The 24148-nt window shown below is 34.1% G+C and overlaps 2 protein-coding genes across 2 annotated transcripts; one reads left to right on the top strand and one right to left on the bottom strand.

Moving 5' to 3' along the window:
• Nucleotides 1-6422: 6422 nt before the first annotated feature.
• LOC146939177 (putative receptor protein kinase ZmPK1) lies at nt 6423-9181 on the top strand. Its single transcript, XM_085752950.1, has one exon. The coding sequence runs from the start codon at nt 6603-6605 to the stop codon at nt 9003-9005; it is 2403 nt and encodes an 800-aa protein (XP_085609076.1). The 5' UTR covers nt 6423-6602; the 3' UTR covers nt 9006-9181.
• An 818-nt stretch (nt 9182-9999) lies between these two features.
• LOC146939176 (receptor-like protein EIX2) lies at nt 10000-13940 on the bottom strand. Its single transcript, XM_085752949.1, has 2 exons — nt 10691-13940; nt 10000-10372 (listed from the first exon to the last, which is right to left on the bottom strand). Exon 1 carries the CDS (start codon nt 13713-13715, stop codon nt 10734-10736), a length of 2982 nt encoding a protein of 993 aa, XP_085609075.1. The 5' UTR covers nt 13716-13940; the 3' UTR covers nt 10000-10372; nt 10691-10733.
• Nucleotides 13941-24148: the final 10208 nt, after the last annotated feature.

Raw genomic sequence — 24148 nt, 5'->3', positions numbered from 1 at the left:
AATAATGCTAGCTTGTTGATGTATTGTTTTGTAATTGTCATCTTATAAATACAGTATGGTCATATAGAAAATATGTTAATAAAACAAAAGTATAGGTGACTTTATCCGTCTTTCCCCACCATATGACCATAAATTGGTATTGACCCAACTTTCTATTTTTGGTACAATATTGACCTAGCCTTTTGATCCGGTTGTAAATTACAAGGAAATTAACAATAATATACAGACTTTTCTTTCAAAAAATAAAAAATATATACAGACCTTTAAGTTTTAATACATTCTACACCTATTTTATTGATAAACTGATATTGGTTCCAACAATTTTATATGAGATTCATGTAACTTAATGAAACTCATGTGAATTTTAATAAATAATTAAATGAAATATGTTTTTTTAGAGGTGAAAATATATGATTTTTTTAAGTAAGGTGAAAATATTTTAAATATAAAGAATGTACTATATTTACCATTAAATTTATTCAAAAATACTTATCATCAAATTAACTAAGCTAGCTTGACTGGACCACCTCACATCACATACTTTCTTCCTGCAGGTTAAATTCTTATTCCACCACCTGTTCATACCATCATTTCTTCGTAAGTTTCATGTTCCTTGTTGAAACCAATAAGAATTTTAAATACTGCAGCCAATATGAATTTCATGTTCCTTCTTCGTAAATTTTATGTTCCTTGTTTAGACCAATAATGCTACTTCTCAAGAAAAATAGCTTCAAGAATTTTTCAAGAAATAGTTGGCATCCTTGGAGTATATAATTTGAGGAGAACTCGTGTGAATTTTTACAAGTCCAACATTGGTGGAATAAAGCATGTAGTTATGGTTTTCTTTTTTGGGTTTATCTAAAAATAGCAGTTTTTAGACATGTTAAAGGAACTAAAACAAGTAATGTTTTTATTAAGAAAACAACAATTGTACTTATTAAAAAGTTATATATTGCATGTAAAATTCACAAATTTCAAAATAAATTTACTATTTGTCCCCGTGAGCTTAGCTCAGTTGGTAGGGACATTGTATAATTTATGCAAGGGCCGGGGTTCGAACCCCGGACACCCCACTTGTGTGAGCTCTAGCCACTAGACTACTAGACCAAAAAAAATAAAATTTACTATTTTAAAATTCTTTTTTTAAGGAACTATTTTAAAATTCTTAACATGTGCAAATTTGCACATGATAGGAAAGAGTAAATTAAGATCCTTTACATTTATGTCTTTCTCCATTTGTTCAATTTAGAGAGATAAAGACACATAAAAATTAAAAAAATAATTAATAATGATGAAACACACTCAATGGTAGGACCCACAACATTTTTTTGTGTATCTCTTTTTAAATGACATTCTCCATTTATTTTTATAAATGGAGAGGATCCTTCTCTGATAAGAAAACCCTTCGTTCTTTTTTTTGAGGGAAGAAAACCCTTCGTTCTTGATTTGCAGTCCTTTAATATTTGGGCACACATATGCTCTGCTTGTAAAAAAGCTAGGAAAAAATCTAGGGTTAAATATGTTATTGGTCCTACATTTTGTGCCCCTTTGAAGAATAGTCCCTACATTTCAATAAATATTTTTAAAATCCCTACATTTTTACTCCGTTAGCATAAATAGTCCCTCCCGTTAAATTCTACCCAGTCATCAAACAGAATAATGATGTGGCAATTTTTTTTTTGTTACAGTTTTTTAATGGATTGGGCTTAATGAAATGGGTAATATGACCCGACCCATGGATCCAACTCAAATTTCTTCTTCTTCTTCATTGTGTCGTTAAGTTATTTCTCTCTGCAGCTTGCTGTTTTCCGCCACCACCATCCTCCGCCCACCATCCCTGCTCACCACCGACCATAAAATTCATTCACAATCTTCCCTCCATTTTCCCCTCTCTCTCTCTCTCTCTCTCTCTCTCTCTCTCTCTCTCTCTCTCTCTCTCTCTCTCTCTCTCTCTCTTCCCGCTTCTATTCTCAACGGGTGACGTCGGCGCCGTAATCATGGATTCACCTTCCCACGCCACTGTCGTCGGTGTACGTACACGTACCAAAACCATCGCTCATAAATCTCAGCAACAACAACAACACAAAAACAACTTGAAGAAGAGCAAGAGAAAGAAGACCCAACTGCTGAAACATGTTATTTTAACCCAAAAGCAGATGCTGATAGCATATTAAGCTGGGAGTTGGATTTTTGTTCTAGACCGATTCTTGATGTTAGAGGAAAGAAACTTTGGGAGCTTGTTGTTTGTGATAAATCTCTTTCACTTCAATATGCTAAGTATTTTCCTAATAATGTTACGAACAGTATCACTCTCAAGGATTCTATTGTTGCTATTTGTGATGACTTGAATCTACCTGTACCTAGAAAAACATTTGCTTCTTTATATAGCTAGATTGAAGTTATCCTGGTGTTGTTTTTGGATTATTATTTTGTTGGATTTATGATTTTTTTGGTTTTAGAGAGGGAAAGATGAAGATGAATTTAGAACGAAGAGAGAAAAGATGAATAGATGAAGAGGAGAAAGACGAAAATCAAAACTGTTGCTGCACTTGTTTTAGTCTCCAATTTTCTTCTTTACTAATTTTAATTGTCTTTTGTGTTAATTAATCAAATTAACAATAAATTAGCATTAATCATTTTATTAATGTACACTTATTTAATGTGTGGGACCATTGCTGCCACATAAACATCCACATGTCTCTGTTTTTTTGGCCACATCACAAACTAATTGGGGCCCACTTGATGCCACGTCAGCATTCCGTTTGGAAATTAACGGCATGGACTAAATTTGGTAACGGGAGTAAAATGTAAGGATTTTAAAAACATTTACTTAAATGTAGGGACTATTTATTAAAGAAGTGTAAAATGTAGGGACTAAAAACATATTTAACCCAAAAATCTATAAGCTCATGAGTAAAAACAATGTTGTCAAATCGAACTATTTTGATCATAAGAGCTTGTAAAATGTTCTCTAAAAACTCGGAAATTGACTTTGCCAACTTGAAATAATAAAATTATATAAGGGTAGAACTGTTTATCTTTAACTTATTTAGTAAAACAAAATTTGAATTAATGCATGCTTTTAATTTTTGCAAGGGTATGAAAAAACATAATTAATTATATCTTGATTTCAAAAAAGAATCAAAATTTTTGAACGAAAGCAAAACACTAAATAAAACATAGTGATTTTTTTTTTTTTTTTGGCTACATAAATTTTAGGGTGAGGGGATGGTGCCCCAGTTTAAAGTAGGGAAGACCTTCGCGCTTAAAAAGCACTTACAAAGATATTTACATTTACCTCCCTCCAAAGACACCAGCGAGGCTCGAACCCGAGATATCTCGGATTCAAGACTGTCTTTTTACCACTAGACCAAACCTTTGGAGTTCTATTTTATGTGGTTTGGTTATGATTAGGGGTGGGAATAGGCCAGGCCAGGCCAGGCTTTGATAGGCCTGAGCCTGGCCTACGAAAAAATTTACAGGCCTGAGCCTGGCCTATGGCCTATCATAGGCCGTTTTTCTGGGCCTGGCCTGGCCTATTTAAAAGCCTGGACTGGCCTGAAAGCCTACTTACAGGCCTACTTTATATTAAGGTCATCAAATAGTTCATTTAGCCTACTAAATAAGCTAAACAAGCCTTAAAGCCTACTTAAAAGCCTATTTAACTACAAGTAAATTTTAACTAGATTAAAGCCTACTTAAAAGCCTATAACAACAAAGCCTATTAAGGGACTAATAGATAGAGAAAAAGATATTTATATTTTTAATGTATGCAATTATTTTAATATAAAAAAACATTTTTTAATAAATAGTATTAATAGGCCAGCCTATTAGGCTTAACAGGCTTTTCTGGAAGCCTAAGCCTGGCCTATTTAACTAAACAGGCTTTTTAAAAAGCCTAAGCCTAGGCCTATCTACGAAACAGGCCAGGCCAGGCCAGACCAAAACAGGCCAGGCCGTAGGCCCCTGTAGGCCGGCCTGGCCTATTCCCAACCCTAGTTATGATGTCTTTTTATGTGGAATTCTATTTTTTAACCCTAAAATCTTAATTAATAAGAACTTTTGATTTGACGCAGGATTAAGCAAATTCAATATTTATAAGGAGGCGTATTAATAGAGTAACTCAACTCAAAGTTTCTTCTAAAACTAGTATGGACACCCGTGTCAAGCACGAGTTAGAATTTTGACATTTCTAAAATATTAGATGAAGATGTGGTATAATTCTTATTTGTGAGGTAGCTCTTTGCTTAATGGGTCGATCCATATCGGTGTTGCCTCTCACATAATGTTCAAGGATGGTATCATAAGTCAGATTGTCTTTGTCGGGAAGTAGGAGTGATTCCTCGTAGTAGATCCCGGCATAAGGAGAGTCTCATATTTGAGGGATAAATGTTAATGTGTCGAGTATGAGTTAAAGTTTCACATTGAACGCGAGAGTAGATGTTTAGCAACATGTAGTGATATGACCCATATACCTAATGTCTTAAGGTTTTGAGTAAATATGTAGTGTCAAACTCACTTGTGTAGTTTCTTTTAGTATAATGTGATGACCAAACTCAATGTCGGATCCTCCTAAAGTCACAACATTATTATGAACTATTTTTTTTAGTTTTTAGATGTCATTTGTTTAATTATTTTATCTTAAAATTTAGTTTTTGGATGTCATTCACTTTGATGCTATATTTTTTCAATCTATATTATTTCAAATTACTTCACTTTTGGTCTTTGGTGGAATTTGACAATGAAAAAATACAAGGGTTCAGTTGAGTTGACATGATACATTCTTATTAAAAAAATGGTTTTTTTTTATTTAGACCAATTGTTTGACAAATTATATACCCAAAAATCTCCAACTCCTTCAATAAAATCATAAAATTACCACCAACTCACTCTATTCTCCTTGCTCATAGCCAAAGCACACACTCCTTCCTTGCTTTTTCATTTCTTTCATGTTCAAATTACTTCTTGGGTTAACTTTTTCGCTATTCTGATTATACTCTTCAACAAATTTTGCTGCAATAATGTTATTTTGTTGGTATCGTTAAAAAAGATATGGATTTATATTGTATTTGTTATATTGTTGGTATTATTAGTTTGTTATAATTTGAAAGTCACAAACATTTATGCCAATATTTTAAATCAAAATCAAAATTTCATAAAAAAATAAACATTATTTATAATTTACAAATTTTAGCGTAATAAAAAAGAGAAAAAAAGGGGCACGTGGGTGCCTATCATTCCGCTAAAATAAAAATATTGTTGATTCGTTTTTTTTTTCTGTTTATATTGTTGATTCATTGAATAATTTGTTATTAACTTCACCATTTATTCAATGAGATGGAGACCTTGGAGATTGCAAAAGAAAGAAATTATACTCATTTTTGGTTGGAGACTGATTCTAGCAGTTTTGGCTTTCAAGACTGCTGAGACAGTTCCTTGGCAAATAAGGAACAGATGGTTCAATTATGGAATACATTGCTAGCATTAACTTTATTGTGACTCACATCTATAGAGAAGAGAATGTTTGTGCTAATAGATGAGCAAACATAGGGTTATTCTTAAACTCTTTGGTTCTCTATGATACTTTACCTTTGGAAGTAAGAGCAGCTTATGTACAAAATAGACTAGAAATGTCTAGTTTTAGGTTCTCTTTTGCTTGAGGCGGTTTGGCTTGACCCCTCCTCTTTTTGTATCAATCTTATTTATAATATATTTTGGGTGAGAATGCTCTTTGCATTCCACTAGCTTAAAAAAAAAAAAAAATCAATGAGATGGAGACATTGAGCAAAAGACCCGGATTGGAAATAGAAAATTCGTAGAAAGAGGAAGTTCCACTATTCTTGTCACTCCTACACGGCACATCACATTCCAACAATGAGGAAAAAGTTGAATAACTAACGTGAACTTTACGAAGAAATAAACGAACTTGGAATTAATTACATGCAGGAACAGGGCCGGCCCATAGCCCGTCGAGGCTGGGCGACGACACCGGGCCTCCAATTTTTTGGGGCCCAAAATATATATATATTTTTTTATGTAAGACACAAAAATAATGGTTATATACCTATTAAAAGCAAATTATTTCAGTTTGTACGGCTTGCTTTAGTGGCATGGCCTCTTTTTGTTGAGTGTGAGGTCATATGTTCAAGACCCACCAAAGTGTGTTTTATATTTTATTTTTTTAAAATGGCTTATTTATTTTTTTTGGGGCCCGGAATTTAATTTTTTTTGCAACCCTTATAAAATTAAAACCGGGCCTATGAATTTGTTAAGACGGCCCTGTGCAGGAAATGTACATGATTTTATAATTTCTGGTTGGAGATAACACAATTCCATAAAACCTGTCTGTGAGATGACTATTATCTCAGTTTATAAATATTTATTCAGATAATCTTTCAACTTATGTAAAATCTAAGCTTAATTAATTAATTTCATTCTAGAAAAAATAGAAGATTGGGTCAATAACGATTACGGTCATCCTATGGAAACCAAAGCTCTAAAGTCAGTCACTGATACTTGTTTTTATGCACATACTTTCTACATGACCATACTATATTTATATGCTGACAATAAGAAAACAATAACAACATAGCATAATACCAATGGCCTCTTCACTAAACTTCTTCACTTTTCTCATCTTGTTCTTCCATTTTCAACACTCATCATCATTCTCCCTCTCGGTGGAAAAACCTGAACAAGACATTATAATGTCACCCAAAGGCACATTCACCGCAGGCTTTTATCCTGTAGGTGAAAATGCTTATTCCTTCGCTATATGGTTCACCCAAAAACATAAAAATCTTAACAACGCAACCGTTGTTTGGATGGCAAATCGTGACCAACCAGTTAACGGAAAGCGATCAACACTTTCCCTTCTTAAAACCGGCAACCTAGTATTAGTTGACGCGTCCTATTCCAATGTTTGGTCCACAAACACAAACTCATCCAAACCACTTGAGTTGTTTCTATATGACACGGGAAATCTCGTTCTCAGAGTGCACAACGCAGATGGTTTGATTTTGTGGCAAAGTTTTGATTTTCCAACAGATACCCTCCTTCCTGATCAAAGTTTCACAAGGTACATGAACCTTGTTTCCTCCAAAATGGAAAACAAATATTCATCAGGCTTCTACAAGCTATTTTTTGACAATGACAACATCCTACATCTTCTCTACGATGGCCCTCAAGTTTCAAGTATTTACTGGCCAGACCCTTCGCTTAAGAGTTGGGATGTCGGTAGATCATCATATAACAGTACTAGGATTGCAAAACTAGATGTTTTAGGGAATTTCAGTTCTTCCGATGATTTTACTTTAAAGGCTAGTGATTATGGTATTGTGCTCCAACGAAGATTGACCCTTGAATTTGATGGTAATGTTCGTGTTTATAGCCGAAAACATGGACAAGAAAAGTGGTCCATTTCAGGGCAATTCCATCAACAACCTTTCAAAATACATGGAATTTGTGGACCTAATAGTTTTTGCATTAACAATCCAATAACTGGTAGAAAGTGTTTGTGTCTTCCTGGTTATAATAGGATCGATAATCAAGATTGGTCAAAAGGGTGCAAACCAAGCTTCCAACTTTCATGCAACAACAAAACAGGGTTGGAGACTCGCTTCCAACGCTTACCCCATGTTGAGTTTTTTGGATATGATTATCACTACAAAGCTAATTACACTTATAAACAATGTAAGCATTTTTGCTTGCGAATGTGCGAATGTGTGGGCTTCCAGTATCGCTCGAATTATTCCCAAGGTATGCCGTACTGTTATCCTAAAACACAATTACAAAATGGGTTTAGTTCACCAGATTTTAGAGCGTCATTCTTTTTGCGGTTGCCAAAAAGAAGTCATGTTTTTTTCCAGGAGAATATTATAAAAAATGGTAGCTTGGTTTGTTCCAGAAATAATGGAATAAAACAAATAAGAAGATCATATGTCGAAGGCAAAGCCAATGGATCAATAAAGTTCATGCTTTGGTTTGCGACTAGCTTGGGGGTGATTGAGGCATTGTGCTTCTTGATGGTAGGATGCTTCTTATTTAAGAATAAGAAACACTCTATCAGAGACAAGCAAGACTACGTTCTTGCAGGAGCAACAGGATTTCGAAAATTCACTTACTCTGAACTAAAACTAGCAACAAAAGGTTATAGTGAAGAGATTGGAAAGGGCGCTGGAGGAACTGTGTATAAGGGAATTTTATCTAATAATCGAGCTGTGGCTATAAAGCGATTGCATCAAGTGAATCAAGGGGAGAATGAGTTTCTGGCTGAAGTGACCCTCATTGGGAGGCTCAACCACATGAACTTAATTGACATGATGGGGTATTGTGCCGAGGGAAAACACAGATTGTTGGTTTTTGAGTACATGGAAAAGGGTTCTTTAGCTGAGAATTTGTCATCAAATGCACTTAATTGGGGCAAAAGGTATAAAATAGCACTAGGAACTGCAAAAGCTCTTGCCTATTTACATGAAGAATGTTTGGAGTGGATTTTGCATTGTGACATAAAACCCCAAAACATACTAATTGACTCTGATTACCAACCCAAGGTAGCGGATTTTGGATTGTCTAAGCTTCTACAAAGGAACACTCTTGATAATTCAAGTTTTTCAAGGATGAGAGGAACAAGAGGTTATATGGCACCTGAATGGGTTTTCAACTTGCCAATCACTTCCAAGGTTGATGTTTATAGCTATGGAATTGTAGTGTTGGAGATGATTACTGGAAAGAGTCCAACAACATGTATCCAAATCACAGATGATGGAATAGTGTCACATAATGAGAGGTTAGTAACATGGGTGAGAGAGAAAAGAAGGAAAGTATCAGAAGTGGGATGTTGGGTTGAACAAATAGTTGACCCTGCATTGGAATTAGATTATGACTTTGCTCAATTAGAGACTTTGGCAGTGGTGGCTTTGGCTTGTGTAGAGGAAGAGAAAAATGTGAGACCCACCATGAGTCAAGTTGTTGAGAGGCTCCAAAGTCATGAGCATGATTCTTGATTGTTTGCACAAAGAAGAGTCATATGTATATGTATCATGGCTGTTAGTTCTCCTATATATCTTTGTTGAGCAATTCTTCCTTAATCACAATCACAAATAAAAAATATTTGGATGCACACACAAATGAAAAAAATTAAAAGAGAAATAAATTAGACTTACTCAATATTAACGTTGAGAGAGTGAAACTAGTTAGAATGTTAGATTTCTCATAAAATGAAATAAGTATAAGAAGTAAGACTATCAAGTAGCAATGTTGTTCCTAAATTAAATATCTATGTGTTGATATTGTTTTGTTTTCTCATGCCACCCTGCTTAACATTTTAGTTAGCCATGATCTATACGACAGTGTGTTTGCTCGATAAGTAAAAACGAGGTTGTGTGACGATATAGATGTGGGTGATTAGATATGCATCCGGATTCTACAACTTTTGGGTGGGAAAAGTTATGTGATTTTGCTCAATATCTACCCTTTGGTTTAATCTTTTGGTTCAGATTTTGACACAGGTTCCAACCTTTTTTCGTATTAAAAATCAAAAACAAAAGTCATATTGAGATCCATCACAGAACCCAGGACCCATATCACACAACCCATAGTCATGACCCATCACCCCTTCCAAAAACCTCCACCTTCAGACCGCCGTTGACCACCACGCATCGCTGCTCTGCTCGTCGTGCGCCACCCCTCTCGTTGTCGCCATCATCTTGTCGCCATCATTTTCATTCTAATGTCTCAATCTTTTTTCTGTCAAGATGATTCTGGTCTAACACATTGAATGAATTTTTGAGATACTAGAGAATATAATTTAGAAATTCATAACCATTTTAATACCCTTTTAACTTCCATTTTAATATCCCATTTTAAGCTGGAAAAAACTTCATTATTCGACATAACTAAATTAAGAATAAAAGGCTTTGCTAAATCAATTATTGGAACCAACTTGTACTTATTGGAACACCAACAATTAGGTGACAAGCAAAGCAATTTCAAGGAAACAGAATAGACAAATTGCATTTTCAATTAAGTAGCGAAGATTAAATCGTCCAATCTTATTTAACATGCTAGTTAATTATACGACATAACATAAATTTAAAAATAGAAAAAGGAATCACATGAGCAATGAATACACCATCACCACATGTCACATTGTATTCAGCCCCTATAGGTTTCTATAGCATCCTTGATAATTTGTTCTGCTGGAGTAAACTCTAAACCTATATATATAATTAAGCATACAATCCATTTATTCATACTATATCCAACCCATAAACAAACAGTCAAGGGTGTGGACTTCACACTGCTAATCAATCTACATTATTCTATAACAGCAAAAAAATGCAATCATCCCATACAGAAGGAATAAGAGATCCTGCAAAAATAAAAATTAAATTTAGTACTAGGAAACAACATCAAAGCAGTCTATAAGCACGAACACCTTTAGGATTAGGCGTGTCGCGGTGTCCGACACACGTCGGTGTCCGACACTCTTATGACACCCGTACGACACGTGTCTAACCGGTGTCCTAAATAATTGATTTTTTCTTTACTTCGACACTCCTACGATTGGTGTCCGACACCTATAAACCTCACAGGGAAACACTGGTAATGATAAAGCTTATACATCAAGACTTATAATATTCATGATTTAACTGAACCATAACTAAAAAGTAAAAAAGTGAATAAGTACCTGCTCATCATTCATCCACTTTAGAGCAACTAGACAGTTTTATTCACTGCTTCCACCACATGAAGGCTTTCAAGATCAAAGTGTTCAAGAATCTGGAGTAAGTTTCTCTCCAAGTCGGTATTAACAATATTGAGCCTACCAAGCCAACGAAACTAGTGAAGAATCCTATCCCCATGCTCATGTATAAAGCTTCCAAAAATATTGAATTCTCGTCTCTTGAATTTGTTGTTGGCACTTGATGTTCAGTTGGCTCTTCTCCTGGACATTTTATACCAAGTGGTTCTCCACAGAGATTGGAATTTCCTCCAAAACATGCAGCATTGAAACTCTGCAACTGTATTCCAGTTGGAATCTTCCCATAGAGCAGATTGTTTGACAAATCCAACATAGTGAGGCGATCAATATGAGCTAGACTGGAAGGAATTCTTCCTGACAAATGATTACTTGATAGATCAAGAAATTCAAGTGATTTGAAGTTTCCTATGTTTGAAATTATTTCCCCACTAAGATTGTTCCTTGACAAATTTAAGGAAATCAATCCAACTAAATACTCCATTTCAGTTGGTATTTCCCCTAAAAGATGGTTGCTTGAGAGATCAATGCTTTTTAAAAACATATCTGCATTTTTGTAGGGTTGGTCTACACCTTTCCACATCAAGATTAGGTTGAAATAATATGGTACATAGTAAGACGCATTCTTGGTTTTGATTGTATACGAATGATACAATGCTGTAGCTGAGCTCTTGTTGTCCTGAGTCATGGAAGTAAAATTCTTCACACATGTTGGGATTCCTCCTGATAAGTTATTTAGGGAAAGATCCAATACTCTAAGGTTTCTCAAATAACAAAGATTTGAAGGTATACTTCCATAGAAGTTATTGAACCGAAGGCTTAATATTATTAATTGGTTTAAACTCTCTCCAATCCATGCAGGTAATGGACCATGAAACATATTTTCTCCAAGGTCCAACAAAGCCAACTTGTTTGAGCAATTCTTCAATGAGGAAGTAAGTTGTCCACTCAAACTATTATTTCTTAAAATCAAAGCCTCCATGTTAACAAGAGCACCCATTGAGGAGGGAATATTTCCCCACAACTTGTTATTGCTCAAGTCAACATAGTGTAATGATGCTAAATTATTCCAACAATCAGGCAACTCGTCCTTTAATTGATTGTTTGATAAATCCAACATCACCAAAATGCTAGGCTTACTTTTGCTGCATATAAAGGAAGTTAAATCTGAAAATTTATTATTGGAGAGATGTAGTCCTAGGGCTTGTAGTAAAAAAATAGGAATGGAACCTTCGAGTTGATTTGAACTCAAATCTAGTTCAAGATAATTGGTTAGATTGAGTTCCATATCTGGAATCCTACCACTGAGATTGTTGTTTGAAATGTTTAATAGTTCCAATGTTTGCAATTTGCCCCAAAACCATTGAGGTATTTGCGCCAAATTACTTACATTTGAAAGGGAAAGCTCAGATAAGTCGTTTTGTGTTTGGAGCCAATTAGGAAATCTAGAATTCAGGTTGCAAGACGTTAGACGCAAATAACTTAATTGAAACGGAGGAACCCAATTATCACTAATCTTCACATTCAACAAATTGTAAGACAAATCTAGGACTGCCAATTTCGAGAGGTTGGTGAAATGGGATTCAGAGACAACACCTTCAAAAGAGTTTACTCCCAGTTCCAAAAACTCTAAATATGTAAGTGATCCAATGCTTACGGGTATTTCTCCACTTAATTTATTGCCAATAGGAGACAACCGTCTCAAAGTTGAGGGAATGGAAAAGTCAGGTAACAAACCCGAAATTGTATTGTTTGATAACCATAACACTTGTAATGAGGATACATTTCCAATGCATTGAGAATTGTTATTATGGGTGATAAAACCTAAATCTCCACCTAAGTGGTTATGAAAAGCTGCAAATGTTTGCAAGGTGCATATACTCCCAATGGATTTTGGGATCTTTCCTTCTAGACTGTTGTCTGAGAGTTCGAGATTCACAAGTGAATGCATTATGTTGCCAAAATCATCAGGAATAGTACCTCTTACAAAGTTATTAGAAAGGTAGAGGTCTTGAAGATTAGAGGTGTAGTTAAACACCAAGTGGAATATCATCGATGATGTCAATTCATTCCAAGATAGATCAAGGAAAGTAAGAGAAATAGAAGAGTTCAAATGGGAATCAGATAAAGGAAGAATATTGTCATCAGAAAGGCCACAATCACGTAGATACAATTTTTCAAGCCTTGGAAGCTTCAATAAGAATTGTAGGGTATGAGAAAAATAGTTGAGAATTAGAACATAAGTCAAGTCAATTTTTCTCAATGAAGGGAGGTTTGATAGCCATTCAACATTGCCTTGACTTTGGCTATTGATTTCAAGATGAGAATTGAAACCGAGTATAAGGTATTCTAACAATGTAATATTCTCGAGTTGGGGAGGGATTGTTCCAATGAGCATGTTGTGACTAAGATCAACATGTATCAACTTTGAGAGATTCCCTAGTTGAAAAGGGATTCCTCCAATGAGTTCATTGTGGCTGAGATCAAGGTATTGCAATTGTGAGAGTTTTCCAAGTTGAGAAGGAATCTTCTCATTAAAAAGGCCATTTGAGAGATTAAGGTATCGTAAATTGATGAAGGAGCCAATAAAATTTGGGATATGACCTCTAATCTTCAATGAACTAAGGTCTAGATATGTTAGATGTTGCAACTCAGTAATTGAAGGATTGATTTCACCATTTAAATACAAACCATGCAAATCAAGTCTTTGAACGTAACCTGTTTTGTTGTTGCATAAGATTCCCATCCATTTGCAGCAATCTGCATTTTGATCATCCTTCCATGTGGACAAAATACCATACTCATCTTGAAGGCTTTGTTTGAACGTGAGGAGTGCATGTCTCTCTCTCTCTTTGCACTTCTTGTCTCCGTTCTCCATTGTTGAGTTGAACCCAACAATGGAGGACAACACCAACAATACATAGAATATAAGAATAATATAGTTTCTCATCATAATTTCAACTACAAAATAAAGATGGGTTTCTCTAATGGATACTATCTACGAGTTAAACACACTTATATACAAAGAATTGTGTTCAAGAAAGGTGTTTTCATCATTCTTTTGTTTTAATAAATTTCATTTGTTGCTTGACCATTGGATGACATTTGTTTTCCATTACCATTACCCACGTTATCTTTTGATCATGATTTTATTTTTACATAAATCATTTTATCATGGTTTGTTTTTTTTTTTTTACTAAATCTTTTTACCATGCTTTTTAATTCTCTAACTTTTTATCCATGATCGTTCGTAAGACCTTTGATATTATGAGTGAATCAATAAAGTTGTGCACTTTTAATTTGAGAATTTTTTCTTCTTACATTTTTGTTGCAAAAGATTCAATCATAAATAAGTTTGTCGAAATAAATATTTCCAACATAATTAATCAAGGTTAGTTAACTAAAAAAATTCTGTTTATCTTGCTAACTACTGACTAAAAAGTAAGCAAAAAAACTACTGTGTAAAAATAATAATTTTGTTTCCTGAAAAAAAAAATAATAATAATTTTGTTACCTCTAAAAAATTATGTCCTCGATTGTGGCCCCTCCTTTTATCCTATGTTAATTTAGAGAAAATCTTGTGTGGTCCTGGTCCACACAAGTGGTCTTTGGTCACACAAAGAGAAAAAAGAGAAGAGAGAGAAGAGAGAAGAGAGAGAAAATGGAGAAGAGAGAAGAGAAGAGAGAGAAGGAAAAAACTTGTGTGTGTGACCAAATCAAAATTCTTGGTCCTGGTCCACACAAGTGTTTCTCGTTAATTTAATGCTCAAATTATATTACAGTCAAAGGTAAGAATTTCTCAGACATACAATCTCTATTCTTTTTGACAGTATCTCAATTCTTAATTGTTGCATTTTAGAATCTTGCTATTGTCGCAGCTACGCACCGTCAAGATCCAACAATTTAAAAGTTAAATGCACTTTGGACCAACTACAAGGAACCTGTATGTTTGAAAATATTAACCGAGATACCAACCATTTAAAGCAAGAAGAAAAGTGCAAAGGAAATAGCAGGGAAAATGACCCCAAAAATATTATTTCCCCAAGGAAATAGTAGTAAAGAAAATGACCCGGGACATATTTTCTCAAGGAAATAGCATGGAAAAAATTATGCGGAAAATATTATTTTCATACTATATAGTTTTTCTTTAATGACAATAATAGCATGTACTCCCTCCGATCACTATTATAAGCGCGATGTTTTTCGATCTTTTGATACATGATTTCTAGCCCTTAGAGGGCTTTCTCATAAAGTAAACTAGCTTTGACCCTCTTTGGTTTTTCTAACAAGTGTTGCACTAACAGCTACAGCAGCAACAGAAAGATATAAGTAGGGTTTCACCTTGTTCGGATCTTGAGAACATGAGGTGTTCATAACGAATGTCTGACATGTGTGAGAGCAACTTTACATTCATAGATCCACTTGAAGGCTGTCTTTGTCTGAGGAGCTTGAAGAAAGGGAGGGCAAGTTAAGCAGATTTTACAATCAGGATCGTTCTTATGAAAATGGAGGCTCGACTCTCAAGTAAAAATAGGTCCCTAATAAAATAAAAACACATTTTTTTTAAAGAGCAATCATCTATTTTAAATATAAATTAATAAGAACCGTAAACATAAAAAATATTAATCATTGTAAGTAACATAAAAAAGATCAATATTCTAATAAAACAAAATATAAAAATACAACTTTGAACGAATATCATTATCAACTTTCTAAGTTGTTATTTTTCTTAGTTTGTACAGAGGCAAAAAAAAAGTTTATCATGTTTTTTTCTAGAATAATTATAATGTTTTTTGTCAGAGCTTTGTTATTTTATACAACGAGTATGAGACAAAAATTACAAGAAGTGCTCTAACAAAAATAAGAACAAGAAAATAGTTATATTATGTTTTTATTTGTAAATATATAAGTCAATATGTTAAGGAGTTGGAATGAATTAGAGGAAAAAGATAGGGTCTTGAGGACATTGAGTCTCTAATCCATGATAAATTATGCCATGTTCAATGGGTGTTGAACCCAGACCTAAGAATGTTTTCACAAGCTTCTACAACTGAGACGCCTATGCATATTTGACATCTTTACCACCTTATTTGTATATATTAATATTTTACATGAATAGATATTTACAATATATATATATATATATATATATATATATATATATATATATATATATATATATATATATATATATATATATATATATATAGGGTTGTGTTAACTTGTGTTAACTTGTGCCCTAAGGCCACAAGTTAAGAAGCTAAAAATGGAAGTAAAACATAATTTCTGTCTTGAAAACATAAGATTTTAAATTTCTAAAACATAGAATGCACAATTTCCAATAAAATGTTTCTATATTTAATCTCTTAACTAGTGCCTTAAGGGCATAAGTTAACATTTGCCATATATATATATATAGATATATTTGCCCCAATATTTTGGAGGCCCAGCTTGTTTTATCTTGGTTTTTCGGGTGTCAAACATTGATTAAGTTTGAACCTTTTTAACCTTTGATATCTCATTTCTACTTGGGAAGGGAAAAAATAAGAAAAACCCTTGAGAATCGAGGTCCGGGAGTTGTTTTCGTTACGGGAAGGTGTTAGGCACCCATAACGACTATAATATTCTATAGGAACCGTCTTTACTTTCTACGCGCGCGCTTTATTTTTGAATGCTATTTGAAAATGTTATTTACACCTAAGGGTTTGCTAGGTTAAGAATTGGAGGAAGAAGAACGTGTTCGAATTTTTGTTTTATTGGACTTGGAGAAGTCTTGACTTCTTGCCTACATACCCTTTTAAGGGATCAAACTCCATGTAGTTCTCTTCCAAAAAAATGTTTTTGTTTTTTAATTTGGAAAATGGAATTTTGAAGAATAAGAGAGAGAGGCCTCCAGGGCATAAGATTTGGAAAATGTGAGGTGGAATTAGTTATTTTGCAAAAAAGAAGTCTAAGTATGATTAAAGTTCATTAAGGTTTTTGTTTTAAGAAAATAAAAGGAAAATTCGATGGGATTTTGATCCCAAGGTTTCTTTGGGAAATTATTTGAGTGAAGTTGTTCACATTTTTTGGAAAAGAGAATTTTTCTAAGTATCGTGATTCCTAAGCATACATCTAAGGCATACATTCCCTAAACATTCATCTAAAGTATCCATGTGATGTGTGTGCATGTGTCGGTGCTTGTGTCGGTGTACATCATTAGAGTCCATTGTCCTTTACATAGGCCCTAGTTTACATGCTATGGTCTTGCAAGAATTTAAATTGCATAAGATAAAGTACAAAAAACCTAAGGTTATACATGCTAAGTCTTGGCAAAATTTAAAGTGCAAGAAATAAAAGCTAAGAATATAAGATGGAGGATGAGATGCTTATGGATAAATGAAACATGAAATGAAAGGGTTAGTAGCATAAGGCATAATAGAATAGAAATTATAAGCAAAAGGAACACTAAACAAAGTAGCAAAAACTTGACAAAAAAGTAACAAAACTCTTAACATAAAGGTAGCAAAATATACCTAAAATTTATCATAATATCAAAACAAGTATATGACCTATAATTCTCATATCATGACAATTTTTCAAAGGTTTTATTACAGCAATAATGTGAGAATTATATGAACATATTCAAGTCAAGAGTTATCATACATTTTTAGATACACTTGGCACTTTATTTTCACAAACAATTATTTACATGACTTGTAAAACAAGAAACTAATAACATACATCACAAACAGTACCAAATACACTAAACTAAAGACAAACATATCACAAAAATTATTCATCAAGTATCAATCATCATGAGACAAAATATTGGAATCAAAACATACAAAAAAAACTTCACAAACATTGACAAAAGGCACCAAAAATCACAAGCAAATCCACCTATATTTTTATCAATTTTTTTAACATGTCAAAATATTATGAGAAACAAGTCTTAAGTATCAAAAATAATTGCAAGAAAGTTCACAAGATTTTTAGAAATTTTTAACAAGATTTTTAACAAAAAAATGAAAAAAGAATTGAATTAACAAAGAACAAACTATTTTCATGTATTTTTTCAAGATTAACATGTAAAACACATCAAAATTTATTGAAAATAACAAAAAAACATTGAACAAGATTTTTAGGAATTTTTATCAAAGTTTTTAGGCAAACAGTGGTTTGATTATCAAGAAACAGTGTCAAAATAGCAAAAATGGAAGCAAAAAACGAAATCCAGCACAAAAAAGCCCAAGCCCAAGATCCTTGATGGATCTGGACTATCCAAATGCATCAGGAGCGTTGGATTGATCCAGCTCCACCTAAACCTAGATCCAACGGAGAAGGCGCATCCTAGAGGTCTATATAAGCCTCACTTCACCGTTTTCCTCACTTCTTTCTCTCTCTAACTCCTCTCCTAGTGAGAGAAGCTCTCACCTCTCTCTTCCCCGTTCATCCTTCGCCGCCGGTTTCTGGAATGAAACGGCTGGGGAAGATGAACATTCATCGGAATCTTCATCAACGCCGCCGTGAATTCCATATTCCGGCGAGTCCTAACAACACCGATCTACATGGATCTAAACCCTAACTTACTCTAGTTTTCACACTGATTACGAATATGAACTTAGTTTTGCAAAATAAATGGTGAAACGTTGTAGATCTACGTTTGAAGTTACAGTTTCAAATCTTTTTCAATCCTTTCAAAGCTTTTTCGAAGGAAAAGGTTTCTAAGTCACCGATCTACTTTGATTCACCGTTTATTCATACTTACAGACCTTCGTTGAGCTTTTTGCAATGAAAACGAGAAGGTTTTTTGTGGTTACCTGAATTGAAATGGAGATTCGAATGAGAAGATGAAGGAAAACTTCGTGAATCTTCTCTGAGCCTCTGGTAAGTGATTTGTTGTAGTTGAAGACCGAAAATAAATCGGTGAAGTTCTTCCTATTCTTCTCTGGTTTGATTCTTCTTCTTCGATCTTTCTTCTTCTCAACTTCGATCCTTTCTGTGATCGTATGAATTCATCACTCACAGTGGCGAATTTGTGCTTGAATTGCAGAAAAAGCGGTTCAGTGATGATGATTCATGCTTGAATCGATGAGAACTGTGAAAGATTCATTGAATTTGTTGTAAATTGTTGTTTCTGGAGATTTAGGGTTTCGAATTGGGGATGAATTTCTGGGTTTCTTTGTGTTTTTGATCGTAACTGTCAAGAGAGAGAAAGTGTGATTCTGTTTCTGTGATTTTGATGAGTTGGCGAAATCTGAATGGAATTGTGATGATTGGATCCTTTATATAGCTGACATGTGTACCACTGGACCAATAGAAACTTGACACCTGTGCTTGGACCTTAACAGACTCGGCCTTGCTGAGTTTCTTGCCTTAGGGACCTCTCTGCAATTTTTGGAACTTTGGGACTAGTCTGCAATTCTTGAAAGTACAAGGACCAAACTACAATTTTAAAAAAAAGGACAAAAAATAAACTTGACACAAATAGGGACTGTTTTGCAATTAAGAAAAAGGACCAAAAAGCAATTTTAAAACCAAAAGGACTTAAATGCAAAAAAAAATTTAAAACTTTGAAGGACTAAAATGCAAATTAAAAATAAAATTGGATAAAAATGTAAAATGGAAAATAACGTAAAGTGAAACAATTAAAAAAACACAAAAAAGGACTAAAATGAACCAACTACAAAATGAGGTACTTTAAAGTAACCTCTCTCTGTCAAAATTTCATGTGAAATGACCAAAATGCCCCTAGGGACTAAACTGACTCAAAATGACTCAAATGCAATTTTTGAAATGGATTTTAACATGGAATTAAAGCAGGGATTTATTCAAACTAATTGTAAAAGACTCAGAGACAATTTCCAAGGACTAAAATGAGTTTGAATGCAGGAAATGACTAAAACGCCCTTTTCCATGAATTTTTGCAACTAACATTGAAATAAAATGCAGAGAAATATGCAATTGATCAGAGGGACTTTCCAATGACTTGCAATGCAAGGAAAACATTTTGGATGGTTTTTTAAATGCAAGAAAACATAGATAAAATCACAATTGAAAATATTTTCAAGACAAAGACAGTAAAGTATGGTAAAATATCAGGGTAAAACAATAGCAAATTGACAGTCTCTCAAGAGTAATAGACATATATCAAAGATGGAAAAACATTTTGAGCAAGTATTTTTAGGTCCAAAATTAGGGTATGACACAGCTCAATAGAGCTGTTTACACCCCCCTCAAAATCGGCCTTGTTCACAATGAAATGGGATAGTCTTGTTAGGATGCACGTTTTCGGGGTTGGACATTAATCAAATGCTCGACATTTGTTTGGATTTGCTTCATTCCCACGTTGTTAGGTAAAAACCTAAAAAAATTCCTACTTGAACACCAAAAGTGCGTTTTCTGGGTTTAGGCGCATGTTGTATTTTTGTGCTTACTCAAATACCTTTTTAAGATGGATAGTATGATCTACCTCTTGCTCTAATTTCACCATCATATCGTCCACATGTACTTCAAGCTTGTCACAAATTTGGTCTTTTAAGACCTTGTTCATCATTCTTTGATAGGTTGCACCGATATTTTTAAGATTGAATGGAAAATTACGTCGTAGTAATAATTTCCAGACTCAGTATGAAAGTTGTTTTCTTTTTGTTTATTTCAGTCATGGCTATCAAATTGCATCCAGAATATGCATTTTTGGGGAAGGCCCTATTGAGATAGGTATAGTCAACACACATGCACCACTTTCCATTAGATTTTTTTAACAAGTACAACGTTGGAGAGGCAAGTTGTGTACTTGGTCTCATAAATGAAATTTTCCTCTAGGAGGTCTTTTACAGCTTTTCCGGCAGGCTCCAATTTCTCGGGAGATTATTTCCTATAAATCTGAACTACATCGCTAGTACTAGAACTTATTGTTAGCTGGTGACAAGCTACTTCGGGATCTATTGTAGACATGTTAGCAGCACTCCAGGTAAATAAATCTGCATTTTATCTCATACATGCAATTTACTCTGCTCGAACCAACTCTGGCAATTCTTTTTCGATCTTCATATTCTATTAAGGATCTCGCTAAAGGGCACTAGATAGAAGTAACCATCTAGGATAGGCCTTATGATTTCTTTGTCAAATGTATCCTTCTTTTTCTGCTCTTTCAGGTCCACCTTGCAGAACCTGGAGTCATGTTCCATCATGTTAGCATTAATGGTGCTCTCGACCGCTTTTTTTTTACCCTTTAACGGGGTTATTGGTATAAAGTAAATGCTCTGATTTTTGTTTCCTGCTAGGAAGCACCTCCTCACAGTCGGCGCCACTGATCTGACTTGATCAGGAGAACGACATCTAATACGGTGAGCTTTCTGCTAGCTTGTGTTTTGGAACATAGGGGAGTGGTGTACCTGCATGCATTTTGACGCTTAAGTCAGTTGGTTGAGCAAGAAGGGGGTTAACAATTCGATAAATCGTATGTTGAATGATGTTGATGATCCTCTTATATAAAGGAGGTGCAAGTTATCAATAATAATGATTGGATAGCCATTGTTTGATGGGTAGTGATGGCATGATATGTAACCCTCTAATGTTATGAATTGATGGTAGTTGAAGGTGTTACGATCCAGTGTGTGAATTGTTGATTGTATCGTTACGAGCACACCTCTCTAGGAGGGGAGGGTGTGAATAATGTGACTGGACCAAAGGGAATTGGCCTAGTCTTTTAGCCTTGTACTATGAGCATAGGCTTTTGAGTGGTGCAGAATAAGGAGAAGACTAATAAGTAGGGATGTTATCCATAAATTAAAGAATTTTGCTCTTTACCTAACAATTTTTGCAAATTCCCAACTGAAAAGACAAAATTACCCCTATGCATGTTAACTCACGCTAGTGCAAATGTCAACGTAAGTTAACACATGCCGCGTGATTTAACTTACGCTAGTGTTTAGTTAACTCACGTTGCCATTTGTACTAGCGTGAGTTAACTCACGTTTATAGCAGACAACAGAAACCTCATTAAATGCAGTGCAGTAACTGAACATGTTTTCGGAAAGTCATAAATGACCCGTAATCACGACACATTCATAACTTAACCGAATTACGCCAGTTTAACAACATTATCAGATAATACGACATCATCGATCCAAATAATACAAAATCATCGTTAAATTACATAAACAAAAATTCTTTAAAATTCAACGATATGGACACAAATTTGGAAAACAATATTACACTATTACACTTAAATAAATATTAAACTTCAACGGATCAGAGAAAAAGATACAAAGTGTTATTCTCAACCATTAACCTAAACATGTAATCAACGTCGCTATCATCTTTGAGAATTTGTGGATAGTACACGGTCTTCCAAAAGTCCTCTTCCTTATCCTCCCCCAAGTCCACGCCTGGCACATTTACTATTACATCACATGATCTTTGATTTGAACCAATATGGATAAAGAAGTCGTCAAGTTTTGCCTTCAAAGGAGGAATGAGCAGGAATGAGCATGATAATTCAAACTTCTCAAGGATAAGAGGGACAAGAGGTTACATGGCACCTGAATGGATTTTCAACATGCAAATTACTTCAAAAGTGGATATATGGGATCAAATTATGATGCAAAGAGAATGGAGACTTTGGCAAATGTTGCTTTGGATTGTGTGGCTGAAGAGAAAGATGTTAGACCTACCATGAGTCAAGTTGTTGAGAGGCTCCTAAGTCATTAACATAACTATTGATGGCATGCATAATGAATAACCATCTCTCCTTTTTTTTTTAAAAAAAAAAAAGAATAACCATCTCTCCTGTTTACTATTATTTATCTGTTTCACTTCTTGTGTTTCAATTATTTTCTATATATGTAATGTGATTTAAGAATGTATGATTAGGATATTAATTTGTTTTTCCTTTCTTTAGAGTTAACTTAGTTTAATAATTAAGGAAATTATTGGTTCTGATGTCAAAAAAATTGATTTTGTAAAATTGATTTTAGTCAAAAATGGATTGAATGTAAACTGGTTTAAATTTGGACACACTCATGTAAAATGAACATGAACAGTAAATTTGAGGTTAAAATAAACCGTAGAGGCAAAAGCTCCATAATCCATAAACTTCCTCATAACTTCCTATATTTGTTCTTTTGTGATCAATTCCTCACGACTCTGATCTTTTTAACTTGGTCAAAGAATAAAGTGAATGTAAACGTTGGAACATCAGCAAAAACAGCTTCAAGAATTGTTACATTTACGTGTTGGTTTGTGCGGTCAATTGGCAATCCTGAAAACATTCGAGAGCTTTACATTTACGTGTAACTAGCCTAAATTTGTGAATTGAAGAAACATGATGGTTTTTTATTATGTAAAGAAAAAGATAAATGCACAAGTGTGGGAGATGAAAATTTTATTAATCTAGGGGTGAAAGTGGTCTTTATCGCTCCATGACTTGGCTTGGTCAACAAGTCTTTAATATTTGTAGAAATTCCATCTTTCTTGCACAAAGTTGACTAAATAAACTACTATATATAGAAATATATATGAAACTTATACATATGAGCTTGAAAAAAGTGAAGCTATTACTCACTGCACATATCATCTTGTAAAAAAGTAGTGACTTCTGAAGTTATTGTTTTACCATCTCCATATTTGACTTGCTGAGGTTCCTTGTCTCCACTAACCCATGTCAATCTCATCTGCAACGCCAATCATATTACCAATCATTTTACTATAACAAACATCTAGGACCAGTTTAAGGGAGGATAGGGCCCAAAAGAATAGTTCTAAATTGTTGTCTGCAAATCCAATTGTGGCCACATCGGCCGCATCTATATGTATTTTACCGCAATATAAAGGTTTGCTTAACTGCAACTTCAATTTAAAACAAAACATATTCTGGGTGAGTGATCATTTGTCGGTATATGTAGCATTTTTATACTATAAAATTATAAATATTCGGTATCATTTTATAGGTTAGTTTTGGCAGCATCAAAAATCTATCAAGAAGCCGCAGGCTTTTATTTAAAACCATGTATTTGAGAATATATGAAAAGATAAAATTTGAAACGTGGTAGCAGAATCAGAGCCGTTCCTTGGCATGTGCAAGGAGCTCTACGGAGCCGAGCCTCCAATTTATGGGGGCCTCAATTATTTTCTTTTGTTATGTAGGTCTAAATCAAACACTTATTATTTGACAAAAATAAAGAGTAAATGGACAAGTTAGGTCAAACACACACATCTATCAACAACAAAAATTCAACAAAACAAATTAAAATCAAAATAATGCTTATTGTTAATTTGTAATTGTTTAAATTATCATTAATTATTGTACCCAAAAAAAAATTATCATTAATTATTTTTATTAGGGACCATTTTTAATATTAGAGCCGAGCCTCCAATTTTATTGGAACGGCCCTGAGCAGA

This window comes from Medicago sativa, chromosome 3, assembly GCF_051527215.1.
Source record: "Medicago sativa cultivar Bolivia chromosome 3, Bolivia_mono, whole genome shotgun sequence".
Lineage (NCBI taxonomy): Eukaryota > Viridiplantae > Streptophyta > Magnoliopsida > Fabales > Fabaceae > Medicago > Medicago sativa.
Note: the sequence above shows the minus strand (reverse complement) of the source record. Positions and strands in the feature narration are given on the sequence as shown.